Source organism: Sapajus apella, unplaced genomic scaffold (assembly GCF_009761245.1).
Source record: "Sapajus apella isolate SASKATOON/1434 unplaced genomic scaffold, GSC_monkey_1.0 scaffold40, whole genome shotgun sequence".
Classification (NCBI taxonomy): Eukaryota; Metazoa; Chordata; class Mammalia; order Primates; family Cebidae; genus Sapajus; species Sapajus apella.
Window position 1 is genome coordinate 12,554,468 of NW_022436980.1, and position 23,762 is coordinate 12,578,229.

General features: G+C 34.5%; 1 protein-coding gene across 1 annotated transcript in view; it reads left to right on the forward strand.

The window, feature by feature from the left end:
* IFT57 (intraflagellar transport 57) overlaps nt 1-23,762 on the forward strand; it is a 59,977-nt gene that overhangs the window by 28,579 nt on the left and 7,636 nt on the right. The window contains exon 6 of the mRNA XM_032299176.1: nt 1,884-2,006. Coding sequence (XP_032155067.1) covers nt 1,884-2,006 — 123 coding nt within the window. The remainder of the gene's footprint in view (nt 1-1,883; nt 2,007-23,762) is intronic.

Consider the following 23,762-nt stretch of genomic DNA (forward strand, 5'->3'; position numbering starts at 1 on the left):
TTGTGAATGCTGCACCTCCTTTTCCAGCTACTATATTCTTGTGCTACCCAAGATCCAATTTATATAGAAGTATAGAGCATTAAATACTCAAAATAATACGTTTCCATATTTAAATGTTTAAAGTAGAATCTTGAGCTTTTTTTTTAACCTAGATTTTTTTCACATTTTACTTAATGTTTGTTTTTTTATACTTCTGGTTTTCTAAATGGAATGTAACTGAATACATTCGGACCATATATTATAAAGTATAAAAACATGTATTAGTTATCCGTTATCAAATGATGAGGTTAGAAATATATAGTCCCCTGAATTTCTGAACAAAAAGCAGTATTGGCTTTAAGGCTCTAAGTCTAAACAGGACTTGCTATTACAAGCTAGAAGGTAGAAGAGGCTTTCTTATGTTAGCACTGTCCCAGAGTCTTAGCTGGGAGTGAGTTCAGAGCCTCTAAAGACCTCAGGCTCCCACAAAAATACAAACCCTAATGTAAGCTTAATCTTCTGATTAGTGTTACATCTGATTGGAAAGACTAATACAATGAACTTTCATTTCAGAAATATGATTTTTGTGACATAAATTTATATTGGGAATGTAGCTTCATCATGAGGTTGTTCACATAGTTTTTATTTTTAAATTTTGTATTATGGAATGTTTTAAACACATACAAAATTAGAATAAGAAAATGAATATGCCACATTATCCACTTTCAACAGTTATTAACATTTTGTCAATCGTGTTTTATTTAAAGCTACCTCCCTTTTTTCTTTGCCCCATATTTTAAAGTAAAATTCAGACATCTTGTCGATTCATCTGTAAATGTTTTAGCATTTACTTCTAACTTATAAGTCCTTTTTAAACAGAACCATCATGCCATGTCATACCTATAAAATTAGTAATTTCATAATATCATCCAGAATTCTCCCACATTAAAATTTCTCTGATTATCTCAAAAATGTCTTTTTATAGATTATTCAAATTAGAATTCATATATAAGGTTTATACTGTGTGTTTGCCTGTTTATATCTCTTGGGTCTGTTTTTCTCTATATAAATATTGGTATTTTAGTTTTTCTTTAGATTTACTTATAATTTATTAAAGGAGTTAAAAGGGAAGAACTGGTACCAAAATTACTGCCTTAGATATTATCTTTAAATCATTAATCTGTACATTCTTTGTATTTTCAGGTACATACATAATGCTGAAATGTGAAGGGCTGGGAAAAAAGAGAAAAGAGTGGACTTATTTTTTTGGGGGGTAATTTGAAAACAACCATGATTGATTTTTATTATTCCAATGCAAAAATCAAATGCAGAAATTTGGCATCCACCCTATTTGAGTCCAAATATGTCTATATTAAATCACACTTTAAGCTATATTATAATTTGACCCAATAAATTATCACAATTATGAATACAAACTTTGTAAATAGTGAGTCTTTGCTTCTAGAATTTTTTAAAATCTTTTCTCTTGCATATTTGGGGTTTCTCTTTCAGCATAATAAATTTAGGTGTTTTCTTAACAAACATGAGTGACTTTTCTTACCAAACATGTTTCCTATTGTTACCAGTTAGCACACCTAAATGGCTAGTTGGTCCATTTGATGGTATTCCTGTTGAGCTCAATTTGATGTCTCAGAAACATTTTTCCTTGTAAAAATAGTTGAATCACATATTTCCTTCTTTTTTAATACGTATTTTGCTATTCTACCAGGTTGGTGCGTTATTTTCTTTCAACATTGTAGGAAGACAAAAAAGAATTTCTTCTTCCACTATAATTTTAACACTACCAATTCTTGATTTAAATTGTGCAGTACTGCTAAAATGCCTCAAATTTTTACCATTTCTTTTTATAAACTCTCAATCTTGTGATATCTTTCCTTTCTTAGGATATGAACGAGACTGCCAAACAAGAAGATATTTTGGAATCCACAACAGATGCTGCAGAATGGAGCCTAGAAGTGGAACGTGTACTACCGCAACTGAAAGTCACGATTAGAACTGACAATAAGGTATCAAAGAGGGAACACATTTTCTTCAAAAAAATGTTATAAGGCAACTTCAGGGTTAGGGGTACTCCCAGTTATAAAAATTATTAAAGAAGGGCAGTAGGATTCAGTTTTCAGCATTTTGTCTTAATAGGGATTTAACAAATTGTTATTAAATAACTAAATAATGTAACCTGGTCCAAAAAGCAAAGCAAAGATCTTCAAAAGAGTGATTTGGAAGACATCATAGTTGCCTGGTGTTGAGGGGTATTTTCTCAGAAGATTTTCTGGGAAATCATATTATGTTTAGATGAATAGGAATTCCATGACCATACCAATTGATTAGAGTTATAAGATGGTTTAGAACTCTGCTGGATGGCAAAATGGAAAGCAGCCTGGAAGTGATCTTAATCTATTCAATACATGTGATTAAAAATAAAATGTTAAGAAAATAATCAAGAAGTCATATTTAATAAGATTTAGGGATTAGACCAGATTAACTCACCCATTGTATGAAGTTTCTGCTTCCTTTCTAGTTACAATTTTATAAATACTGTTGCATTTGTTTTTGTACTGCTATGAAGAACTGCCCAAGACTGGGTAATTTATAAAGGAAAGGTATAATTGACTCACAGTTCAGCATGGCTGGGAAAGCCTTAGGAAACTTACAATCATGGCAAAGGCCAAGGGAAAGCAAGGCATCTTCTTCACAAGGCCACAGGAAGAAGAAATGAGCAGGGGAAATGCCAGACAATTATAAACTGAGAACCCCAAGGGAAAACGCCACATTCATAATCCAGTCACCTCCCACCAGTTTCCTTCCTCCCGTAACACTTGGGGATTACATTTCAGGATGAGATTTGGATAGGGACACAAAGCTAAACCATGTAATTCTGCCCCTGGCCTCTCCCAAATCTCATGTCCTTACATTTCAAAACATAATCATGCCTTCCTGACAGTCTTCCAAAGTCTTAACTCATTCCAGCATTAACATACAAAGACTTATCTGAGACAAGGCAAGTCCCTTCTGCCTAGGGTCCTGTAAAATCAGGGTTTGAACTGCACAGGTCCACTTATAGGCAGACTTCCCAAAAAACGTTACACCCAGTATGCCTGCTGTTCTGCATCCTCTTCCACCTCCTCTACCCCTTCTGCCTCTGCCCCTTCTGAGACAGCAAGACCAACCCCTCCTCTTCCGCCTCCTCAGTCTACTCCACGTGAAGACAATGAGGATAAAGACCTTTCTAGTGATCCACTTTTACTTAATGAATAGTAAATATATATTTTCTTCCTTGTGATTTTCTTAATAACTTTTTTTAGTTTACTTTGTTGTAAGAATGCACTATATAATACATGTAACATAAGGAATATGTGTTGTTTATATTATCAGTATCACTTCTAGTCAAAAGTAAGCTGTTAGCAGTTAAATTTTTAAGGAGTCAAAACTTATGCATGGATTTTCTACTGTACAAAGTGATTGGTGCCCCTGGAGACCAACCTCTGCACTGTTCAAGGGTCAACTGTAATGACCAGAATAAGTTAATAGGTTACTAGACAATACTATTCTAGCTGCAGTATAAATATCTCTACAAAAGGGGCTAAAGAAACATCTAGATAAGGAAACTGAGGGAGGATTTTCATCCTTGGAGGTTGGACATAAGCCCCTACCATTATGGAACAAGGATCTAGAAAAGCTTATCACTCTGAAAGTGTGATCCTGTGTCTGCTTCCAGAAAAAGAAAAAAAAAAAATCTTACAAACATTGCTGTTTTCAGAATGCCTTGGAAGCTGATTTATTCTTAGAATGTCTGGATTCGAGCTTGTATAACTGTATCTCAGAGCAGGTAGGAAGTAAGCTAGACTCCTACAGCAGTCCCAGGATAGGGCGAGAGCAACAAAGGTCTTACTCCACTGTGAAGAGCTGTAGAACAAACTCTATTCAAGGTAAGTGGACAAATCCTATAGTCTGTTTACCTACTCATTATGGTAGACAATTATTAATTGATTGCATTGCAGGTGAATTCTTTGTATAGTTTTTATATCTAAAAATATATTAATAAGAATTTCTTCTTCACTGATTAAGTAAAATCTTCTGGAAGTCTTCATTTGCAAAAATGTGATTTTTTTACAAAAATGTAATTTCTGATTTTTTGGTCTTGTCAGAAAAAATTCACTTCCTAAAATTAAAAATCACTATTATTGTGATTCTGGTTAGATTGTTGTGTTAAAATAATTATATAGCTGGAAACTCTCAAGTACAGCTTAATCCCACAAGGAAGCAAGTTTAATTTGTTTAATTTCAAGCTAAATAAACTCTTGAAGTCAAACGTCTCATTTAGAGTCTAATAGGGATTTTTTAGGGTGCAGTTATTAATTTTTGCATTAATAGGAGTATCTTAAGAAAAAATATAAATGTGACTGCTAACACACACTCTTTTTACAAAACTATGTGCAGGTCAAATTCTATAGCAGACCAGTATTGCCATCATCAAAATCCTGAGTTTTTAGATAATCAGAGTTCTCCTGATTTGGGGAAGAGTTAATGAGTTGAAAGTTGGACCCTTATTGTCATGCCACTCTGTCGGCCTTAATCTTGTGAGGATATATGCTGTCAAATTAATTGCAAATTTAAGTTTTATGGCCAGCATTCCAAAATATCAGATAACGGGTTTTTTCATTATGTTTTAGAATATGTAGGTATCATTTTGAATTTAGATCTTTGTGATAAAAACTACTGACCAAAGTCATATTTGATTGCTTTTTCAGAATTCTTCTTTAGATGATTTGGTCTTTGTATCTAGTATTATTTTACAAACTCCTCTTCTAAGTCTTTCAGATATAGCAATTGGGAAATGCACCTTTAGGGTCAGGTGAATTCTTTATACAGCTTATTGAAAAATAAATACATATACTGGCTTGAGAAAATAAGGGGCTAATGAAAAGTTTCATAACAATAAATAAAATAGAAATAAAAATAAACCATCTGGTTACATATGAACTCTCTTCTCACAGACTCATTCTCCTCCAGAAGAGATGGACTCCAGCATTTATGGTCAACCCTTTCCTTCTCCGCTGCTTACTCTACCCTTTCCCTTCCCTTTGGCCAAAATAATAATCTTTCACTCAAGACAAGCTATCTAGGATATCTAGGTCTTTTGTGTTTGAAAGAAAAAAAGAAAGAAAAGAAGTGTATTATTTTGGGATCAGTGTGTTTTACTGGTCAGTATTGGATTAATATTTAAGTGGTTTAGAGGTGAGAGAGCCAAGTAGGAAAGGAGTGCTGTTATTTAAATTTGGTAGTGAATAAATCCCATATTTATTTGGCTCTGGATCAAATATGTGTTTTGCTTTTTTTCTCTCACATTTCTGTCTTTCTTTTTTTTTTTTTAAATCAGGCAGCCTTCTGAGCCATGGTAGCCTCAGAGAATCCCCCTGCCTTTTTTTTTTTTAACTTACATGAAAGCAAGTTTCATTACTAGAGAAAAAACAAAAGAATGGCTACTCCATGGGCAGAGCAGCCTTCTCTCACACATTTAGTTTTTTCTTTTTATGCTTCCTAGCAGGGAATCACAAAAAAGTAAATCTCCTTTTCTATTCTTTGTATGTGTTTTAATATATGTGCTTTGATGAGAGCTTATCATAAACCAATATTTTATTTTGTATACTCTCCATAGTACTGCAACAAGGTTTTTACTGCTAAACTGGCTTATTCCTATTGTCTGGCTCCCCTTGCTACTATTGCCAGTTCTCAAAGAATGCAAACTAATTTTAATATTAGCTTAAACAGAATACAATTAGGAAAGTAAATGTTGCCAAAAATACAAATGATATGCTTCACAACTGAAGATAAAGAATTTTTGTTTTATGCTGATTTGAATGGACCGTATTAATGGTTCATTTTTTTGCATTGATTATAATGTTCCTGGTAATTACAGTTGACCTTTGAATGATGTGGAGGTTAGGGATGCCAATCCCTGTGCATTTTAACTTTTGGCTCTTCAGAACTTACCTACTAATAGCTTACTGTTGGCTGGAAGCCTTACTAATAACATAAACAACACATATTTTGTATGTTATATATCCTGTATTCTTACAATAAAATAAGCTAGAGAAAAGAAAATGTTAAGAAACTCATAAGGAAGAGAAAATATATGTACTATTCATTAAGTGGAAGTGGATCATCATAAAAGTCTTCATCTCCCTTGTCTTCACATTGAGAAAGCTGAGACAGGAGGAGGGACTAGAGGAGGAGGTGATCTTGCTGTCTCAGGGGTGGCAGAGGCAGAAGAGGTGGAGGAATAGGAAAGGGAGGCAGGAGAGGCAGACACACTGGTGTAACTTTATGGAAATGCATTCTAATTTATGGCTGTTTTGATTTTTCATTTCTCTAAAAACGTTTCTGTATATTACCAGTTCTTCCACAATTTGCTTTAATTTTTCATAAAAGGGTCCACATTATAAAATCAGTCCAAAGCAATCTTGAATCATCAGAGCCCTCCTGCCAATTGTCCAGTGTCAAAATTTGTTTTCTGGTACTGCTTCTTCTTCGAAGTCTTCTTCATTATTTGATACTGGCTTGGAAGCACTTATCTCCATCAAGTCATCGTTTAATTCCTCTGCTATGTCTATTAGTTCTTGAATTTCTCCAAAATACGTATTTTGAAACCTGTTATCCCCACCAACACTTTTTTTTTTTTTTTTGGCCACGCCACAATCTCTTTCATGATTTCCTTGATTGTCTCTATCATAAATCCTGGGAAGTCATGCACACGTCTGGCACAGTTTTCTTCAGCAGGAATTGGTTTTAGACTTGATGGCTTTCACAGGCTTTTCTATAACAACAATGGCACCTTCTTTGGTATAATCCTTCCAGACTTCTATGATGTTTTCTCTATTGGAGTTCCACAGTGTTGACAATTCTTTCATAGACTACTATGTATAATAAGACTTAAAGGTCCTTATGACCCCCTGATCTACTAGCTGAATTAGAGAGGTTGTGTTTGGGGGCAACTAAACCACTTCAGTGCCTTCAATGTTGAACTCGTGGGGTTCTGGGTGGCCAGAGGCATGGTCCAATATCAAAAAACTTTAAAGAGCAGTCCCTTAATAACAAGGTACTTCCAGACTTCAGGGATAAAGAATTGATGGAACCAGTCCAGAAAAGGGGTTCTCATTGTCCATGCCCTCTTGTTGCACAACCAAAAGACTGGCAGCTGGTGATTATCTCTTCCTTTCAAGGCTCAGAGGTTAGCAGTTTATAAATAAGGGCAGTCCTAATCATAAACCCAACTATATTTGCATAAAACGGTAGAGTTAGCTTATCCCTTCCTGCGTTAAATCCTGGTGCTCACATCTCTTTCTTACTTAAATGTCTTTGTGGTGCTTTTTTTTGTTTTCATAGCAGGGCACTTTAGTCTGCATTAAAAACCTGTTTATGCAGATACCTTTTCTCCATAGTAATATTCTTAATGGCACCTAGGAACTCGTCTTCTGCCTTCTGGTCATCAGAAGCTGTATCTCCTGTTATCTTGACACTTTTTAAAGCCAAACCTCTTTCAAAAATTATCAAACCATCCTTTGCTGGCATCAAATTCACCAGCTTTAGATCCTTCACCTTCCTTTTGCTTTAAATTGTCACATAATAATTTCATTTTAAAAAAAATTATAACAGAGTCTATTTCTTTCTTATAGAAAACCTACGCCCACATAAAAGCTGCATTCTCAGCATAAGAAAGAAAGTATTTTGCAAAAAGGGAAAGGTTTTTGTGCCTGCTGTCATAGCTGCACTGATGGCTTCATGAATTTTCTTTTTTTACAATGGTTCTTATGGTGGATTCATTTATCTTGAAATGACAGGCATCCTCAGCTGCAGACCTCAATCTACAGTACATATCAAGCAATTCATCTCTTTATTGTAATGTCAGGACTTTTATCTGCTTCTTAGGAGCACTTCCAGCATTGCAAGTGACATTTGTATGGGTCCCCTGGTGTTCTTCAGGGTTTATGCTAAACATGGAAAATACATGAAGATACTGCACTAAACATGAAAAAGTACATGAAAACCCCAAGAAATTACTTTTTACTGTGATAACACAGTTTATATACAGACTAAGTGCTCATTTGGAGATGAATAGCCTCACGCATTTTAAACAGGTATTTGCAACACTTGAGCTCATCACAATAATAATAGATGGCTACAAAATTATTATAGTACAGAATGTACTACAGTTAATTTTATACACTTAAGATTTACTACTGCATATCTACCTTTGTTTACATTTCTGTCAACTGCAAATGGCTCCACATACAGTCTGTGTGTGCATAAACTTTGGTAAACTTTAACTTTTTATAATAGTTTTTTGGCATATTTCTGATAGTAAATGATAACAGACTAGTATCTGTGTATATTTTTTGTGTTTATAACATACCTAAACTTTTAAAAATTTTTTTCGATATTTTTAGCTTATGTGGTTTATATGCAAGTTTTTTCAAATTGTTGCAGATTTCTAGAAATTTTTTGTATATATTTATTGAAAAAAATCTGCATATAGGTGGACCCATGGAGTTCAAACTGGTGTTGTTCAAGGGTTAACTGTACTTCTATGGTGGTTTAATAATCAGAGAACAATTTAGATCTGCCCCAAGTTGGAATAATGTGTCTAAAGATGCAGCCAGAAGTTCTCCTAAGAGAGTAAAAATCAGCCAAATCCTAGCTCATAACACTTTAGTAATGCCTCACTCATGACCTAATGCGTACGGCTCATGAGTCAGTTAGCGTAGTACTTTAAGACAATTATTGAAGGATAATATTTTCCTACATAAGTAAAACATTTTAAATTCCTTATATTAAGATATACACTTTTTAAATTTTTAAATGAATCAAATGAAACTTGCTGAGTTTAATATAACAATAGTTGAAGCTGAGCTGCCAAAGAATTCTCCGTGTTCCATATTTCTGGAGAAATAGAAAATGTGAATGCATATTCATATACATTTTTACTTTCTGTAATTTTGATTAATTTTGAATTGCTAAAGAAATATTTAATGCTGTGTTTTGAGGAAGAATATTCTATCTCTTTGAGTTTTCTTTTTACTATAAAAAGCAAACCGTTGACTTTGTTGAAATAAATGTTGACCACCCAAGTGAGACCAAGCAAAGGCAATTTATTCAGAGCTTGCTGTACAGCAAGGGAGTCAGCCGCCATCATTTGTGTTTGGCAAAGACTCAAAAGCAGGTAGGGAAATTTAATGATTTTTAGTGGGGGAAAAAAGGGAAGACTTCCTAAATGTTCAGATACGGCTGGAAATCTGCAGGTGAGCTAAACTAGAAGTAGGGTGTGATATGCGACTGGCTGGTTAAGGGAGGGGATATTTGACTTTGTCTGGTTGGTCCTACGTTGGAAGTAGGTGGCAGGCAAACGTGGAGAAGTCAGCAGTCATTGATTAAACCCTGTTTGGGGCTGATTGCTACAGAGGTTTGCTACAGAGGCTGTGGTTTTCCTTCCTGGTCTGGCTGCTGGAGATTGTGGGTCAGAGTTATATTTTTGTATATGAGCTGGCTGTTCTCAGTTATTTGTATAGTTAGTGTCTCAACTTCATTTATTGACTCAGAGGAAAGTGGCTTCTTAAAATCATCAATCCTACTGGTCTTTATCAAGAGAATGACTTTTTTTCAAGTCAAGTTTTTTTTTAATCGCAGTGAAAACCAAATAATCATTAATAATATTTATTCCTGTTCTCTGGAAATAAGGAAGAGCAGAAAGTGTGAAATCAGTTTTCAACTAAACCCTACTTAGGCCCTTTTCTTCAATTATGCCATACTTATTACTAAACGATTGTGCATTGTAGTGATTTAATATTAGGTATTTAATGCAATGAAAAAATGTTCTAACATGCTTTAATGCCCTGTGGATATTGTAATTAAAATTTTGATTAATGACTTAAGTAGATTTTTTCCAAATTATAATTAAATGTTTCCTACTTTGTTGTTTTAAAAGGTAGTTGGGTAGGTATCCCTTCATTCCACTAAAATGTCTTTAGTGTTACTAATTATGTAAATCTTCAGATTCATTACAAGGAATTTAGATGAAGAGATTATTTTTAAAAGGCTTTGGAAGTATTATAGCATGTGTTTTAATTATTTCAAAACTTAGATTTACTCAACCGCTTTTTTAGTACCCTTACCTATTCATTTAGCATCTGACTTTCTCAGAGTACAGTTGTAAAAGGAACCTTAAACTTTAAATTTCAACTTCAAGCCATTGGATTTTGTTTTAACATAAATAAACTGTATAAGCGTTGCTTTGAGTGATTCACGGCAGGAAACATTTCTGGAAGAGTCATTGTGCTAAGGATGGAATCACTGCAATAGTCTTGAGCCCCTGGGGCTCTCTAGTCACTGTGAGAGCCAAAACCTGAGAGGGAGAAGAGAGGCATCCATTAATCAGCAGGTGGAATTCCATTTAAATGAACCTGGAGGGGCCACAGAATTGCTATATTAGATCTAAGTCTCTTAGAATTGGAAGCTAAATCCTACAGAAACTTACAATTGTAGGCTTTCTCATGTTATAGACAAATCTGTGTCCCCTAGAAACAATAGAGGATTTTTTTTCCCCTCATTCCAAAGCAGTGGAGAGAGTAACTTGATTTGACCTTCTGCCATCTCTGTGTTTGGATGTAGCATAAGTGGGTATTAATAAAATTTAGCTTCTTTAACTATTTTTGACCTGCAGGGATTTATAAATTGTTATAATTAGGAATAAAGAGCCTTTGTTAAGACTTATACTCTGGCTGTTAGTCAGGATATATTGATAGGATTCTTGTATCCATGAGCAAAAATGTATATAATCTGTGACCTAAAATATGTGAATATGTTTTATGTAATTAATAGTTATTAAAATGGGACTTTGCCTGTTATTTGAATAATGGAGAAACTACAGTTATAATTCTTACAGATTTTCTGGTAGACTGTCTGTTGAGAAATATTCACCTAATTTAAAGAAAAACAAGATGCCAAATAAAAAAAATTAGCTTTTACAATTACCAGTAACAAATGTAAATACAGGTGGCAATAAGTCGGTCTCCATGTGGCTCTATGCAGGAATAATAGCTCCAATTACTGTCACAAATGTTTGTAATTGTATCTATTGCTGCCAGACAATAAATGCTTTTTAATATAGTGAGGCCATAAATGTACATGCTGTTGTTTAAACAAAATACAATTTTCAGCAAATTTATCCTTGAAACACCTGCTATAATCAAAAAGAGGTGCATGCTATCAAAATAAACTGCTAAATTAACCTGTCACATACATTTTTAGAGCAGCTTGTATGATTACTCAACTGCCATGATGTCTCAAGAGAATGGGGAAATATTCATTGATGGACTTTTACAGACAAGCTTTCTTTAAGAGAGACTACACGAAACAGAATATTGTTTTGGGCTGTTGTATTTTTAAACAAGTGTTATTTTGTGGACTCAAAGTCCTACTGCAAGGTCAGCTGTTTTTTTGTTTGTTTCATGTGGATCCTGGGTAGATGTCAGAGTTGTGGGAATATTGTGCTTACAATTATTCAGGCAACTAAAACAGATTTTTAGTTGCTTCTGTCACAGTCATGTTGAACATGTAGGATATTCTATGTTTAAAGATAGTTGATGATGCCTTCCTTCCTATTTACCCTGAGTGTGATAAATGCTTCAACTGAATCAGAGAAAGGTTCCATTTGTCACAAGTTGAAATAAGAGAACGACTGTTTTTGCTTTAGAGATTACCATCAGTTGTAACTAAAGAGCATCAACAGTGGTAGCAGACTTTAAGGAAATAACCAATAGACTTCATGTTATATAATAAATGCTGCAGAGGGAAGTTGCCAATGCCGCACAGCTGATATGCCTCAACTAGACATTTGTGATTGAAAGCAGTGAATCAATACATATTGATTATAATTAAAATTTCTAGACTACCTAAATATTTTATTATTGCAAAGAATGATTTAATTTTTAATTAATTAATATGAACTATGAATTGAAGCTAGAGCCTTTGTCATATAGACCTTTCTATAAAATGTACTTTTTATTGGCTTGTCTCATTTTTCTCATCAATTATATTAGAGCAGTTCTCACTATCACTGAGTTTTATTAAAAATTTCTTAATACAGTACTCTAACAAATTTTACCCCCATGGTTTTTATCCTGTTTATTTGACTCTGTTTTCTTGTACCAAGTAACAATTTATATTTCTTGGTTCTTCAAATATGCAGGAGATAACTATTATTTCTTAGAGTTTTTTTGAGCTGGGGGGATGTGGGAGTTTTATCAGTATGAGATCCAAGTTTTGGTTCATACATTCTTGAAGTTGGGAATGCGCTCAGGTCACCTGTTCTGGTGTTCCACTGTGGTTACTCAGCATCTTATAATTTGGCCTCTGAGTGTTCCCACATTCTAAGGGGCCTGATTCACTTCCTGTCTGACTTCCCAAATCTCTTCTCTTTGCTTGTAACTACTTCTAAAGCCTGGGACCCCTCACTCAGAAGATGGATGTGGCCATGTGAAAGGGGTGTTAATGGAGTAAGCATGAATAATAGGTCGGAGTCAACATAGGAAAACTTTTTAGTAACAGATGGTAGTCAGTAAAGATCATCTCTGAGCATGTTAAAAATGTAATTATTTAACTAAAAGGTATTATATTTAGAGATTATAGGTCTCCAGTTTCAATTCTGTGATAGGTGAGTGCGAGAATACCAGCGATTACCATCGCCTTGCTTGCCCATGATGTTTCTCTACAATGACAGTAATTTCTAGAAAGCAGTTACAACCCTGAGGAAACACATATTACCAGTGATCATGACTATTCCCACACTGCCTGCAACAAATAAACCACAATATATACCACACATAGATACTCAACTATTTTTAAGTAATATGTATAGTTCTTTAATACATAAAAATAAAAATTATGTTTTTACACCACAAGAGTGTACCATAGAAGACTTTAAGCTGCTGGCAATGGAAGAAAAAAATGTCAGATTAAAAAATTCAGGAAAGCCACATTCTATAATTATCCTACAAACTAATGGGCATTTTTCATTAGAAAATTAATTCAGTCTCATTTTTAAAAAAGTTATTTAATTGAATGGACAGTCGCACTCTCTTTTTTCTCTCACACACATATACACTCACATACACAAATACATACACAAATGGAAGCAGTAATGAAACTGGAAGCTCTGAGAGTGAGAACAAGAAGAGATTGCAAATCTGCTTGTGCCAAGTGGCAAAAAGAGAATACAGATAATGTTCTTTTATTAGGGAAGAGAGGATTTTCTGTAGAGGAAGGAAATATGCTGCTCATATCCCTGCGGGAAGCATGATAATTTATAGATTTGTCTGAGAAGTATTTTCTAGAGTGAGCTTAGATATATGCAAGGTGTTTTCCTTGCCCCTTATACTTAATCTGATTTTCTGCAGTTCAGATTTGCAAAGAATTGTTGACCCTAGATGTGTTTTTAGACATGTCACAGGAAATTTTGAGACTTGTCACTTTGAAATATAGCCCCCACTTGACCCTACATTTCTACTACTGCAACTAAAATTAAAATTTTAGTAAATAAGTCTCTTCCTATGGTTGAAGTAGAGATTTGCTATCCAGATCCCCCAGGGCCTTGCTACCCAGCCACAGAAAGTATGGTCAGCAGACAGCCTCTAGTTCTCTACTCTTTCAGTGACAGATTTGCCTAATTCAAGGTCTCATCCTTCCCTGGGCAGCCTGTATCTGAGTATATGTGAGTTATTTCCAGTTTGGGACTATTATACATAATGCTGCTATGAAAATTCTATATGTGTTTTAACCACTTTCAAAATGTATTTGGCAGGGTCTAGTACAGCTGATCACATTCATACACCATGATCTAGCAACTCCACTCCTACCAGAAATTCCAGTAGAAATGTGTACATTCCAGTAGAAATGTGTACATAATGCTGCTGTGAAAATTCTTGAATGCTAAAACTGTTCAGACAGAAGAACATGTTCATATGGAAGAATCCTTCTATATGCTAAAACACATATAGAAGAATTTTTATATAGAAGAATCCTTCTACATATAGAATTTTCATATAGAATTCTTCTATATGCTAAAACATATATGGAAGAATTTTCATAGCAGATGAAAATTCTTATATGCTAAGATACATATAGAAAAAGTTTCATATAGAAGAATCCTTCTATATGCTAAAACACATATGGAAGAATTTTTATATAGAAAAATCCTACATACAGAAGAATTTTCATATAAAAGAACTTTCATATAGAATTCTTCTATATGCTAAAACACATATGGAAGAATTTTCATAGCAGCATTATATAAACATTTTTACTGGAATATACACATTTCTACTGGAATTTCTGCTAGGAGTAGAATTGCTAGGTCATGGTGTATGAATGTGATCAGCTGTATTAGACCCCACCAAATACATTTTGAAAGTGTTTAAAAAAACTTTATATTCCTACCAGCAGTGTATGGAGTTCTAGTTACTTTACATCTTTGTCAACATTCAATATTGTTTCAGTCTTTTTTATTTTAATCATCGGGGTAGATATGTTATAATATCTCATTATTATTTTAATTCGCATTTCCCGGTTGACTTAGGAGGTTGAGCCACTTTTTCATATGCTTATTTAGCTTTTGGATATCTTCTTTTGTATTTTGCTGTTGGGCCATCTGCTTTTCCTTTTGATTTATAAGAAGTTCTTTATATATTCAGGATATGAATCTCTTGTCAGATATGTGTACTGCAAATACCTACTCTAGCTCTCCTTTTCCTTTGTGTATTATGACAAACAGTAACTTAATTTTAATATACTCAAAATGATTTTTTTTGAGGGAGCAAGTATGGCTAATACTTATGTTTTAAGAAATCTTTGCTTACCCAAATATGAAGGTATTCTCAGACTATGTTTTCTGTTTTATGCTTTATTTTTTTGCCACTCAGAAGATTTGCAATCCATCTAAGTTTAATCCTTGTGTATGGTCATGAGGTAGAATTCAAGACTTACTTAGTTTTCATATGTATGTGCAACCAACCCAGACAGTTTATTGAAAAGGTTATTCTTTCACCAGTGCACTGCTTTGTCATAAATCAAGTGAGCATGTATGTGTGAGTCCGTATTTTATCGCTTTAGTCTACTTGTTGCTATTTGCTACTATTGAAAATGATATCTTTTAAATTTATTTTATGTTTATTTGTTGCTGGTATATAGAAATATAATTCTTTTATGTATATTTGTATCTAGTTCCGAGTGTGTGTGTGTGTGTGTGTCTGTGTGTGTGTGTGTGTAACTTACTAAATTCACTTTAAACAGTAGGCCTGTAAATTATTTTGCCTTTTCTGATTTACAGTTATGTTATTTGCAAATAACATAAATCTTCTTTCTTTGCAAGCCTTATATCTTTTTACTTTATCTTGCCTGCTATACTGGTTAAGAACTGTAGTCTAATATGGGTATAAGTGGTGTTATCAGGGAGAATGCTTTCAGTATTTCAGTTTCACCATAAATATGATGTTATCTGTGTGTCTTTTATAAATATCCTATAGTAAATTAGGGAAGTTCCCTTTTGTTTCTTGTTTGCTAAGAGTTTTTCTCATGAAAGGACATTAAATTTCATTTCAAATAATTTTTTTTCTTCACCTATTGAAATGATTATACGATTTATCTCTTCTCCCCACTCCTTGTGGTAATCATATATATATATTTTTGTGTTAACCTTGCATTTTGGAATAAATGAAACTTGATTATGATATATTATTTTCTTTACATATCGCTGGATTTGATTTGCTAATATTTTAAGACTTTTATGTCTGTAATTACGAAAGGTATTGATCTGTAATTTTTCTTTGTTTTTAGGGATCTTTGTCAGGTTTGGGTATAATGTTATGCAGGTCTCATAAAACAAGTTGGCAATTGCTCTCCCTTTTTTTCTGTTCTATAGTAGAGCTTGTGTAAGGTTGTTAATTATTTTTTTAAATGTTTGGGAAGATTCACTAATGAAGCAATCTAGGGTCTGGATATTTTTTTATGAGAACGTTGATAATTACATGGGTTTATCCTAAGAATGTTTTCTATTCATTTTTATTGCACTATTAATATATAAATAACCTTGTAAGAACTCAAATATTACAAATGAAATAAAGTCTCCCCTAACCATTATCTACTTAAAATTTTTAGGTATACTTTGCTGCTTTTTATCAAGAAAAATGATGTTATGATATAGTGGTCATTGCAAGTTTGGGTTCTACCATGGATTGACCTGTGTCAGCTTAGACAATCTACTTAAAAATAGCTAAGCCTCAATTTCCTCATCTTAGTAGACTTTTTTTTATTGCATTTTAGGTTTTGGGGTACATGTGAAGAACATGCAAGATTGTTGCATAGGTACACACATGGCAGTGTGATTTGCTGCCTTCCTCCCCATCACCTATATCTGGCATCTCTCCCCATGCTAAGGGAGCACTACACACTTAGTAGACTTTTTAAAGAGAATTATATGTGATGATGTACCAGTAGTGCTTAGCATGGTGCCTGACATGTAGGAAGCATTCTGTGAATGCTAACATTATAATTATCATTATTAGATTTTAAAAGATCCCTGGAGGGATGTACTGTTGAGGTACTACTTCATACCCAAGGAAGGAGAAAGAAAAGATTTCTAAGTAACTAAAGTAGATATCACAAAAGAAACTACTAAAGCTTATGCATTTTTTTTGCAGGAGAGTCCTATAAATCCTTCTTTGGGACTTATTTATCCTTGTTTTAGTGATGGTTCTAGCAAGGTTATTTTATCTGGATTGTCTGCCTGCAGAAGATTAGAAGCAGCAAGCTTCCCTAGTGTTCATGCTTTAGCAAAATAACCAAGACAATAAACATTCATTTAATGTGGAAACTTTAAATTGAGAGTTATGAGAACTTTTCTTACTTCTTATTGAAATTGAGTGCAAAGAAAGAAAATGAAAGAGGCTGCTTGATGTAATAGAAAACCTATAAATGAGAGAAAGGATATTTGGATTCTATTCATTCTGTGATTAATGGTATAAAAAAATCACACAACCTCGATTTGTTACCAAATCTGTGAAACGGAGGTATAGGATTTTTTTTCCCATACATTAGGAGTGATCTTGAAAATCTCTAGAGAAAGTGAATTCTGTGTTGAAACCATGGCCTGAGAAAAATGCAGTTAGACGTCTTAAATGGAGCCTATAAGCACCCTTGTAAATAGTTTTATCTTCACTAAAATAAAACTGCAAAACAGAACATTGAATTAAGATTTCATCGGTAATTATAATGGAATTGTAATTACCATTATAATTGTGGGTCATGAGAATAGAGAAGGGTAGACTCAATGTCAGAATAAAAGTAACATTTTTGTGATGGGAAGTGATTCAACACACATCAGAGCCTTGGAGCTCTGCTCTTGCTTTTTTGCAGGGAGAAGCAAAAGGTGCGAATAGACCTCCATCAGCTGCTGCCATCAGTTGTGGCCTGGTGTGGATTTTTTCTGAGCATAGGAAAAAGCATCCCAGCACACGGGAAGTTGACTTCCTTGGCTTTTTTCTATCAACAATTCTTTAGCACTATGCCTCTCCACTCATAAAGTCAAACTTGTTTTTATCGGAAAAAAAAAAAAAAAGAAAAGAAAAAAAAAAACAGGGTTTGGTATTTTACAAGTTGTAAATTAATGAAACCTGTACACAGATGTAAGTTCCATTTACCATCTCTAGCTCTGGCTCGTGATTTAGTTTCTCTTTTTCCTGCAGTTTCAGAAAGAAGCTTTAAACATTGAATTGGAGATCTAGACAAAGAAACAAAATGTCTCTGCATATGCAAAGGAAATCTTTCAGGTGTCATTGTGTTGAAGTAAAACCCAGAGATCCTTACAGTCTTATGAGTCACCTTAACAGCTGCAACTCAATCTCATCCTTTTTGATTTTATGGTGTATTGCAAATCACCATCTGCAGATATTTCATCACAATTTTTCAGTTTCTGAAGAAGGGAGATAGATAATATAATTTGATGCTAAAGAATTTGGAGTAGGGAGGAGATCTATGGTTACAACAATACCTTTGCTATTTACCTACTAAGTGATAGTATTAGATATGCGATTTTGAATGAGAGGATTTTGAAAAATAGAAATTCTAAAGAAATTATATACTGTATTATTAGTGTTCTCAATTGCATTGAGAGAGAAAATATGCGAGATTGGGTGAAATATTCATCTTCGATGGAGAGGAGAAATGATACCTAATGAACATGCTCTAGAGCACTTTAGGTGACCAGTAGACCCCAGTGAGATCTTGATGAATAGCAAAAAGAATTCTTGGTTTACCTTATAAATTCTTTGGTAGTTCATTTTATCCCCAAAAAGGCATCATGTATTATGTGGACACTATACTGTTTTGAGATTTCTTTCCATTTTTCAGACATGAAACTTTGCCAAAGTCAATTTGCCTATCTGATTCTTAGTTTTTCTCACTATATAAAACACATATATGTAGTTAATTTTCCTGCATAACAAACAACCCCCAAATCACAGTGGCTTACAATAACACATTTATTTTCACTTACAATACATATCTGCTGATATCTGCTTCAGCTGCAGCTCTGCTCAAGGCTGGGTTCTATGTTTCTTACTCCCAGACCCAGGCTGAAAGGATAGTCCCTATGTAGGGCAGGCTTATTACTATTATGGCTGAAAGAAAGAGTAGATAGCTGGTAAATGGATGCTTCTGACAGATTCGGCTCAATCCTGGCATAGGTCACGTCCACCATCATCGCGCTGGTTAAAGAGAACCACATAGTCAAGGCCAGCATCAAGGAAACAGGAAAGTATACTCATCCCACAACCAGCTAGCAAATCTCATAACCCTCTTACAGGGAAGGTAGAAATCTAAGAAGAGTTGACAATATCTACTTATCTCTCCAAAGCTTTGTGACTCTCAAATAAGGAGAGTCATATAAAAGTGCAATATAATCTAATGGATTCTCTACTAATGTAAGAATTACTCTCATTGTTGAACAGTTCCTTTTAGTGTTACTTATTTTAGGGATCCAGATAGATTTCAAGTCCTTACATATCATTAAAACCCTTTTCTTCTTCTCCATTTTTACACAAACCTTTGTAAAGCTTTTAACTATCTCAGTTGTATTAATAGTTTTTCAAAAGATGTGTATTTTGCCTTTTTATATTCATGTTTTTAAAATGCCACAGTTATCATTTATATTTTTCCCACTATACCTATATTAAACCCCTTTCAAGAACTTCTTGGGCATCTAGAAGCCTTTTGTCTTTTTCTTCCTGGCAATTAAAGTGATAAAATTTCCTTGTAGGAAATTTAGAAAATTCTGAAATGGTAAAGAAGAAATTTAAAAGTACTCATATTCAAATCCCTGCCTTACACACACACACATATACATACACACACATTCAAATGTATGCAAATACTAATTTTTAGTAAATGGGACACCTAATGAAAATACTCTTTTTGAGGCTTTATTTTCCACTTTAATATATGTTGTTAGCATGCATGTTTGCTGTCCATTAGATATTTTTTGAGAACATGAATTTAACATTTTAGTATTTAATGTTACTGGATATAATACACAATGTATATATACACAATCCCTGACTTACTACCATGGTTCAACTTAACAATTTTTTGACTTTACAGCAGTGCAAAAGTGATAGGCATTGAGTAGAAACTGTAGTTTGAGTAGAAAACCAGACAACCATTCTGGTTTTTAATTTCTGTACAGTATTCAATAAATTACATGAGATATTCACTATGTTATTATAAAGTAGGCTTTATGTTAGATGGTTTTGCCCCACAGAGGCCAATGTAAGCCTTTCAAGCACATTGAGGGTAAGCTAGGCTAAGCTATGATGTTCAGAAAGTTAGGTGTATCGCATGCAGTTTTAACTGGATATTTTTAGCTTATGGGTTTATCAGGTTGCACCCCATCTTAAGTTGAGATGCAATTTTAATTATGAAGCCCAGTAATAAACCCATCCCCAACTTGAGAACTAGACCGTGACCATTTGAAGTTAGCTGTGTGCTCCTCTGCTGCTTCCCCTTCCCACCCACAGTAACCGCTCTCCTCGAGTTTGTGTGCAGTGTCTTTTTTTTTTTTTTTTTACTGTATTCACGTTTATATTTCCAAACAGTATATCACTGAGTTTCACTTGGTTTCCAGCTTTATAAGAACAGTATCATACTGCATTATTTGTAGTAGAATGAATATTACAAAATTAGTTTAAACTGTCCTTTGCTGTTAGATATTTAGTTTTCTGCTGTTTTACCTTTATCAAGAACTTGTACATTAATCTTTGTGTATTCCCAATTATTTCCGTGAGAATAATTTCTAGAAGTTAGAGTAGGAATACTTTTTGATTTTTTTTAACTTTATATCAGGAATGTATACACCTAGAAGATTTTAATAAAACAAATATTCGGATTTGCCTGGCAGGTAATTACAAATCATCACTAGCTTAACGCTTTAAAGGGCTTTGTAAATACATGAATGTCCCAGTAGCTTATCAAACTTAAGTGCAAACACAAATTCCCAATATTTGTGACTTCCCTGAAATCTGTTCTGTTCTTGTCACACTGTAGTATTAATATCTGCTCAGTTGCTCAGGCTAGAAACCTCAAAGACACATTATCTCTGCTACCCCACCTTCACTTCAGTCACCCCATGCACATACCTCCCTTTAGGCAGCCTTCAAGCTTTCCTGGTTCTGCCTCCAAAATGTCCCTTGAATCCATCCCTTCTCTTCTGTTCTCACAAGCACTGCTCTAATTCAGACCCTGCTTACCTATGTCATGTGAACTATTAGCCTCCTAACTGGGTCCCTCCCTGCTTTCAGCCTCTTGCCTTTCTAATCAGTCCTTCGCTCTGTTATTTTCTCAAAACACACACTTATGTTTAAAGCTGAAACCAAAAACATCTGATAGCTCCCCATTATCTACATAATAAAGTTTATCTATACTCTTTAGTTGTTGTAAGCAAAGCCCTTGATCTAATTGAACCTCCCTCCCTCTCCAGCTTTATTTTCTCATGATCTATCCTCCTGAACCCACCCCAAGAACTTTGTGTTTTCCATGCTAGCCAGCTTTAGGCTACTTGTTCTCCACGTATTTTCCTTGTTCCTGTTACTCCCTCAGCTGAGAATAGCCTTCCTCCCCACATCTTCACAGCCTGTTGAAATGCTACTTATGCTTCAAGTTTCCACAGAAATACCAGCTCCTCCATGGAGTTTTTACATCAGTGTATGCTATCATAGTTATACATAGATGAGTCAGGCATCGTTGCTTCTCTCAAAATGTTTTAAATGTCAATACATGCAAAAATATATTTATAAATAATGCTGAGTAGAAATAGCAGAACACAAACTATTTTAACATATCCATTATAATAAGTTAAAAACTATATAAATATATACATATATTGTGTGTGTGTGTGTGTGTATATATATATATATATGTGCATTTCTCTACATACATATATATGGACAGAAACAGGCAAAGAAAAACAGAGACTGATGGGAAGAGGGAAGATATGTAAATACTTGAGCTTAGTGTTTATTAAGGCCTCTGAAATTCTTTTTAGAACCGGGCAGAATGAGTACTTTTCAAAAAATTAATGATAATGATGCTTGTTAGGTTCATTTTCTTTCATAAGGGTGCTGATTTGGGCTTCAGTAGGTTTCCATTTTGAGGTTTACCCATATTTGGTCCAGGTGCAGGAGGCCAGCCAGCTGTCCCTCCTCTTTGTTCCAGTGTGGATTAGCTGACTTGGAGGGGCCTTGTTCCGTTGCCACCTCTGTGTAGTCATAGTCACGGGTGGTGAACAGTCTCCTCAACTATAAAATGAAAACATTACACTAGATGATTGTTGAGTAGGTGAATGGATGATCTCTAAGGTTCTTTTCAGCTCTCCAGTTCTGAGACACTTTTTGCCCATGAAACAGGAAAATACTTGAGGATAACGGAAGGTGCTGATTTGTTTTCTGCTCTAGCACCCTCACTATCAGGTAGCCAGTTGCCCCTTTTCTTTACTCCAAATTGCCAGTGTGTGTTGTGTTTAAATTAGTATATTTGGCTTCGATCCAGGTACACCAATATCTATGTGGCCTTGGGTGGGTCCCTTGCTGTCACCAGGTCTCTGTTTGCTTATATGCAAAATGACAAGGGTGAGACTGGATGCTTTTTGAGGTTCTTTGCAGCTTTAAGATATTATAATTTTACAACTGGTATGCTTGAACTACCCAAGAAGTTTTTTACCCTGCAGTCACTAGGCCATTTCAAAGTTACGTAATAGGTAGAATGGGACTGTTCACAAGATATCCATCCCTTTACTCACAAAAAAGTGTAGATAGTAAAGTGGAGCATTGGGGTATGCAAACAGACATGTGCAATGAAGAAACAGCCAAGTTGCATCACTTACTTTAACTTACTACATTTTTCTTTTACAATGGGTATTTCTCAAGCCTTTTAAAAGTATTACTTTGTATTAAATAGGGAATTCTTTCCCCATTGTTTGTTTTAGTCAGGTTTGTAGATCAGATGGTTGTAGATGTATGATGTTATTTCTGAGGTCTCTGTTCTGTTCCATTGGTCTATATAACTGCTTTTTTTTTTTTTTATCAGTATCATGCTGTTTTGGTTACTGTAGCCTTGTAGTATAGTCTGAAGTCAAGCAGCATGATGCCTCCGGCTTTGTTCTTTTTGCTTAGGATTGTCTTGGCTATATGGGCTCTTTTTTGGTTCCATGTGAAATTTAAAGTAGTTTTTTCTAGTTCTGTGAAGAAAGTCAATGGTAGCTTGACTGGAATAGTATTGAATCTATAAATTATTTTGGGCAGCATGGCCATTTTCACAATATTGATTCTTCCTAACCATGAGCATGGAATATTTTTCAATTTGTTTGTGTCCTCTCTTATTTCCTTGAGCAGTGGTTTGTAGTTCTCCTTGAAGAGGTCCTTCATGTCCCTTGTAAGCTGTATTCCTAAGTATTTTTTTCTCTCTGTAGCAATTTTGAATGGGAGTTCACTCATGATTTGACTCTCTGCTTGTCTATTTTTGATGTACAGGAATGCTTGTGATTTTTGCACATTGATTTAGTATCCTGAGACTTTGCTGAAGTTGCTTATCAGCTTAAGGAGTTTTTGGGCCAAGATGATGGGGTTTTCTAAATATACAATCATGTCATCTGCAAACAGAGACAATTTTACTTCCTCTGTTATTACTTGAATACCCTTTATTTCTTTCTATTGCCTGATTGCCCCGGCCAAAACTTCCAATAGTATGTTGAATAGGAGTGGTCAGAGACGGCATACTTGTCTTGTGCCAGTTTTCAAAGGGAATGCTTCCAGCTTTTTCCCATTCAGTATGATATTGGCTATGAGTTTGTCATAAATAGCTCTTATTAAATGAGATATGTTCTATCTGTACTTAGTTTATTGAGAGTTTTTATGATGAAGGGGTGTTGAATTTTATCAAAGGCCTTTCTGCATCTGTTGAGATAATCTTGGTTTTTGTCATTGGTTCTGTTTCTGTGATGGATTACATTTATCGATTTGCATGTGTTGAACCAGCCTTGCAGCCCAGGCATGAAGCTGATTTGATCATGTGGATAAGCTTTTTGATGTGCTTCTGGATTTGGTTTGACAGTATTTTACTGAGGATTTTCACATCAATGTTCATCAGGTATATAATTGGCTAGCCATATG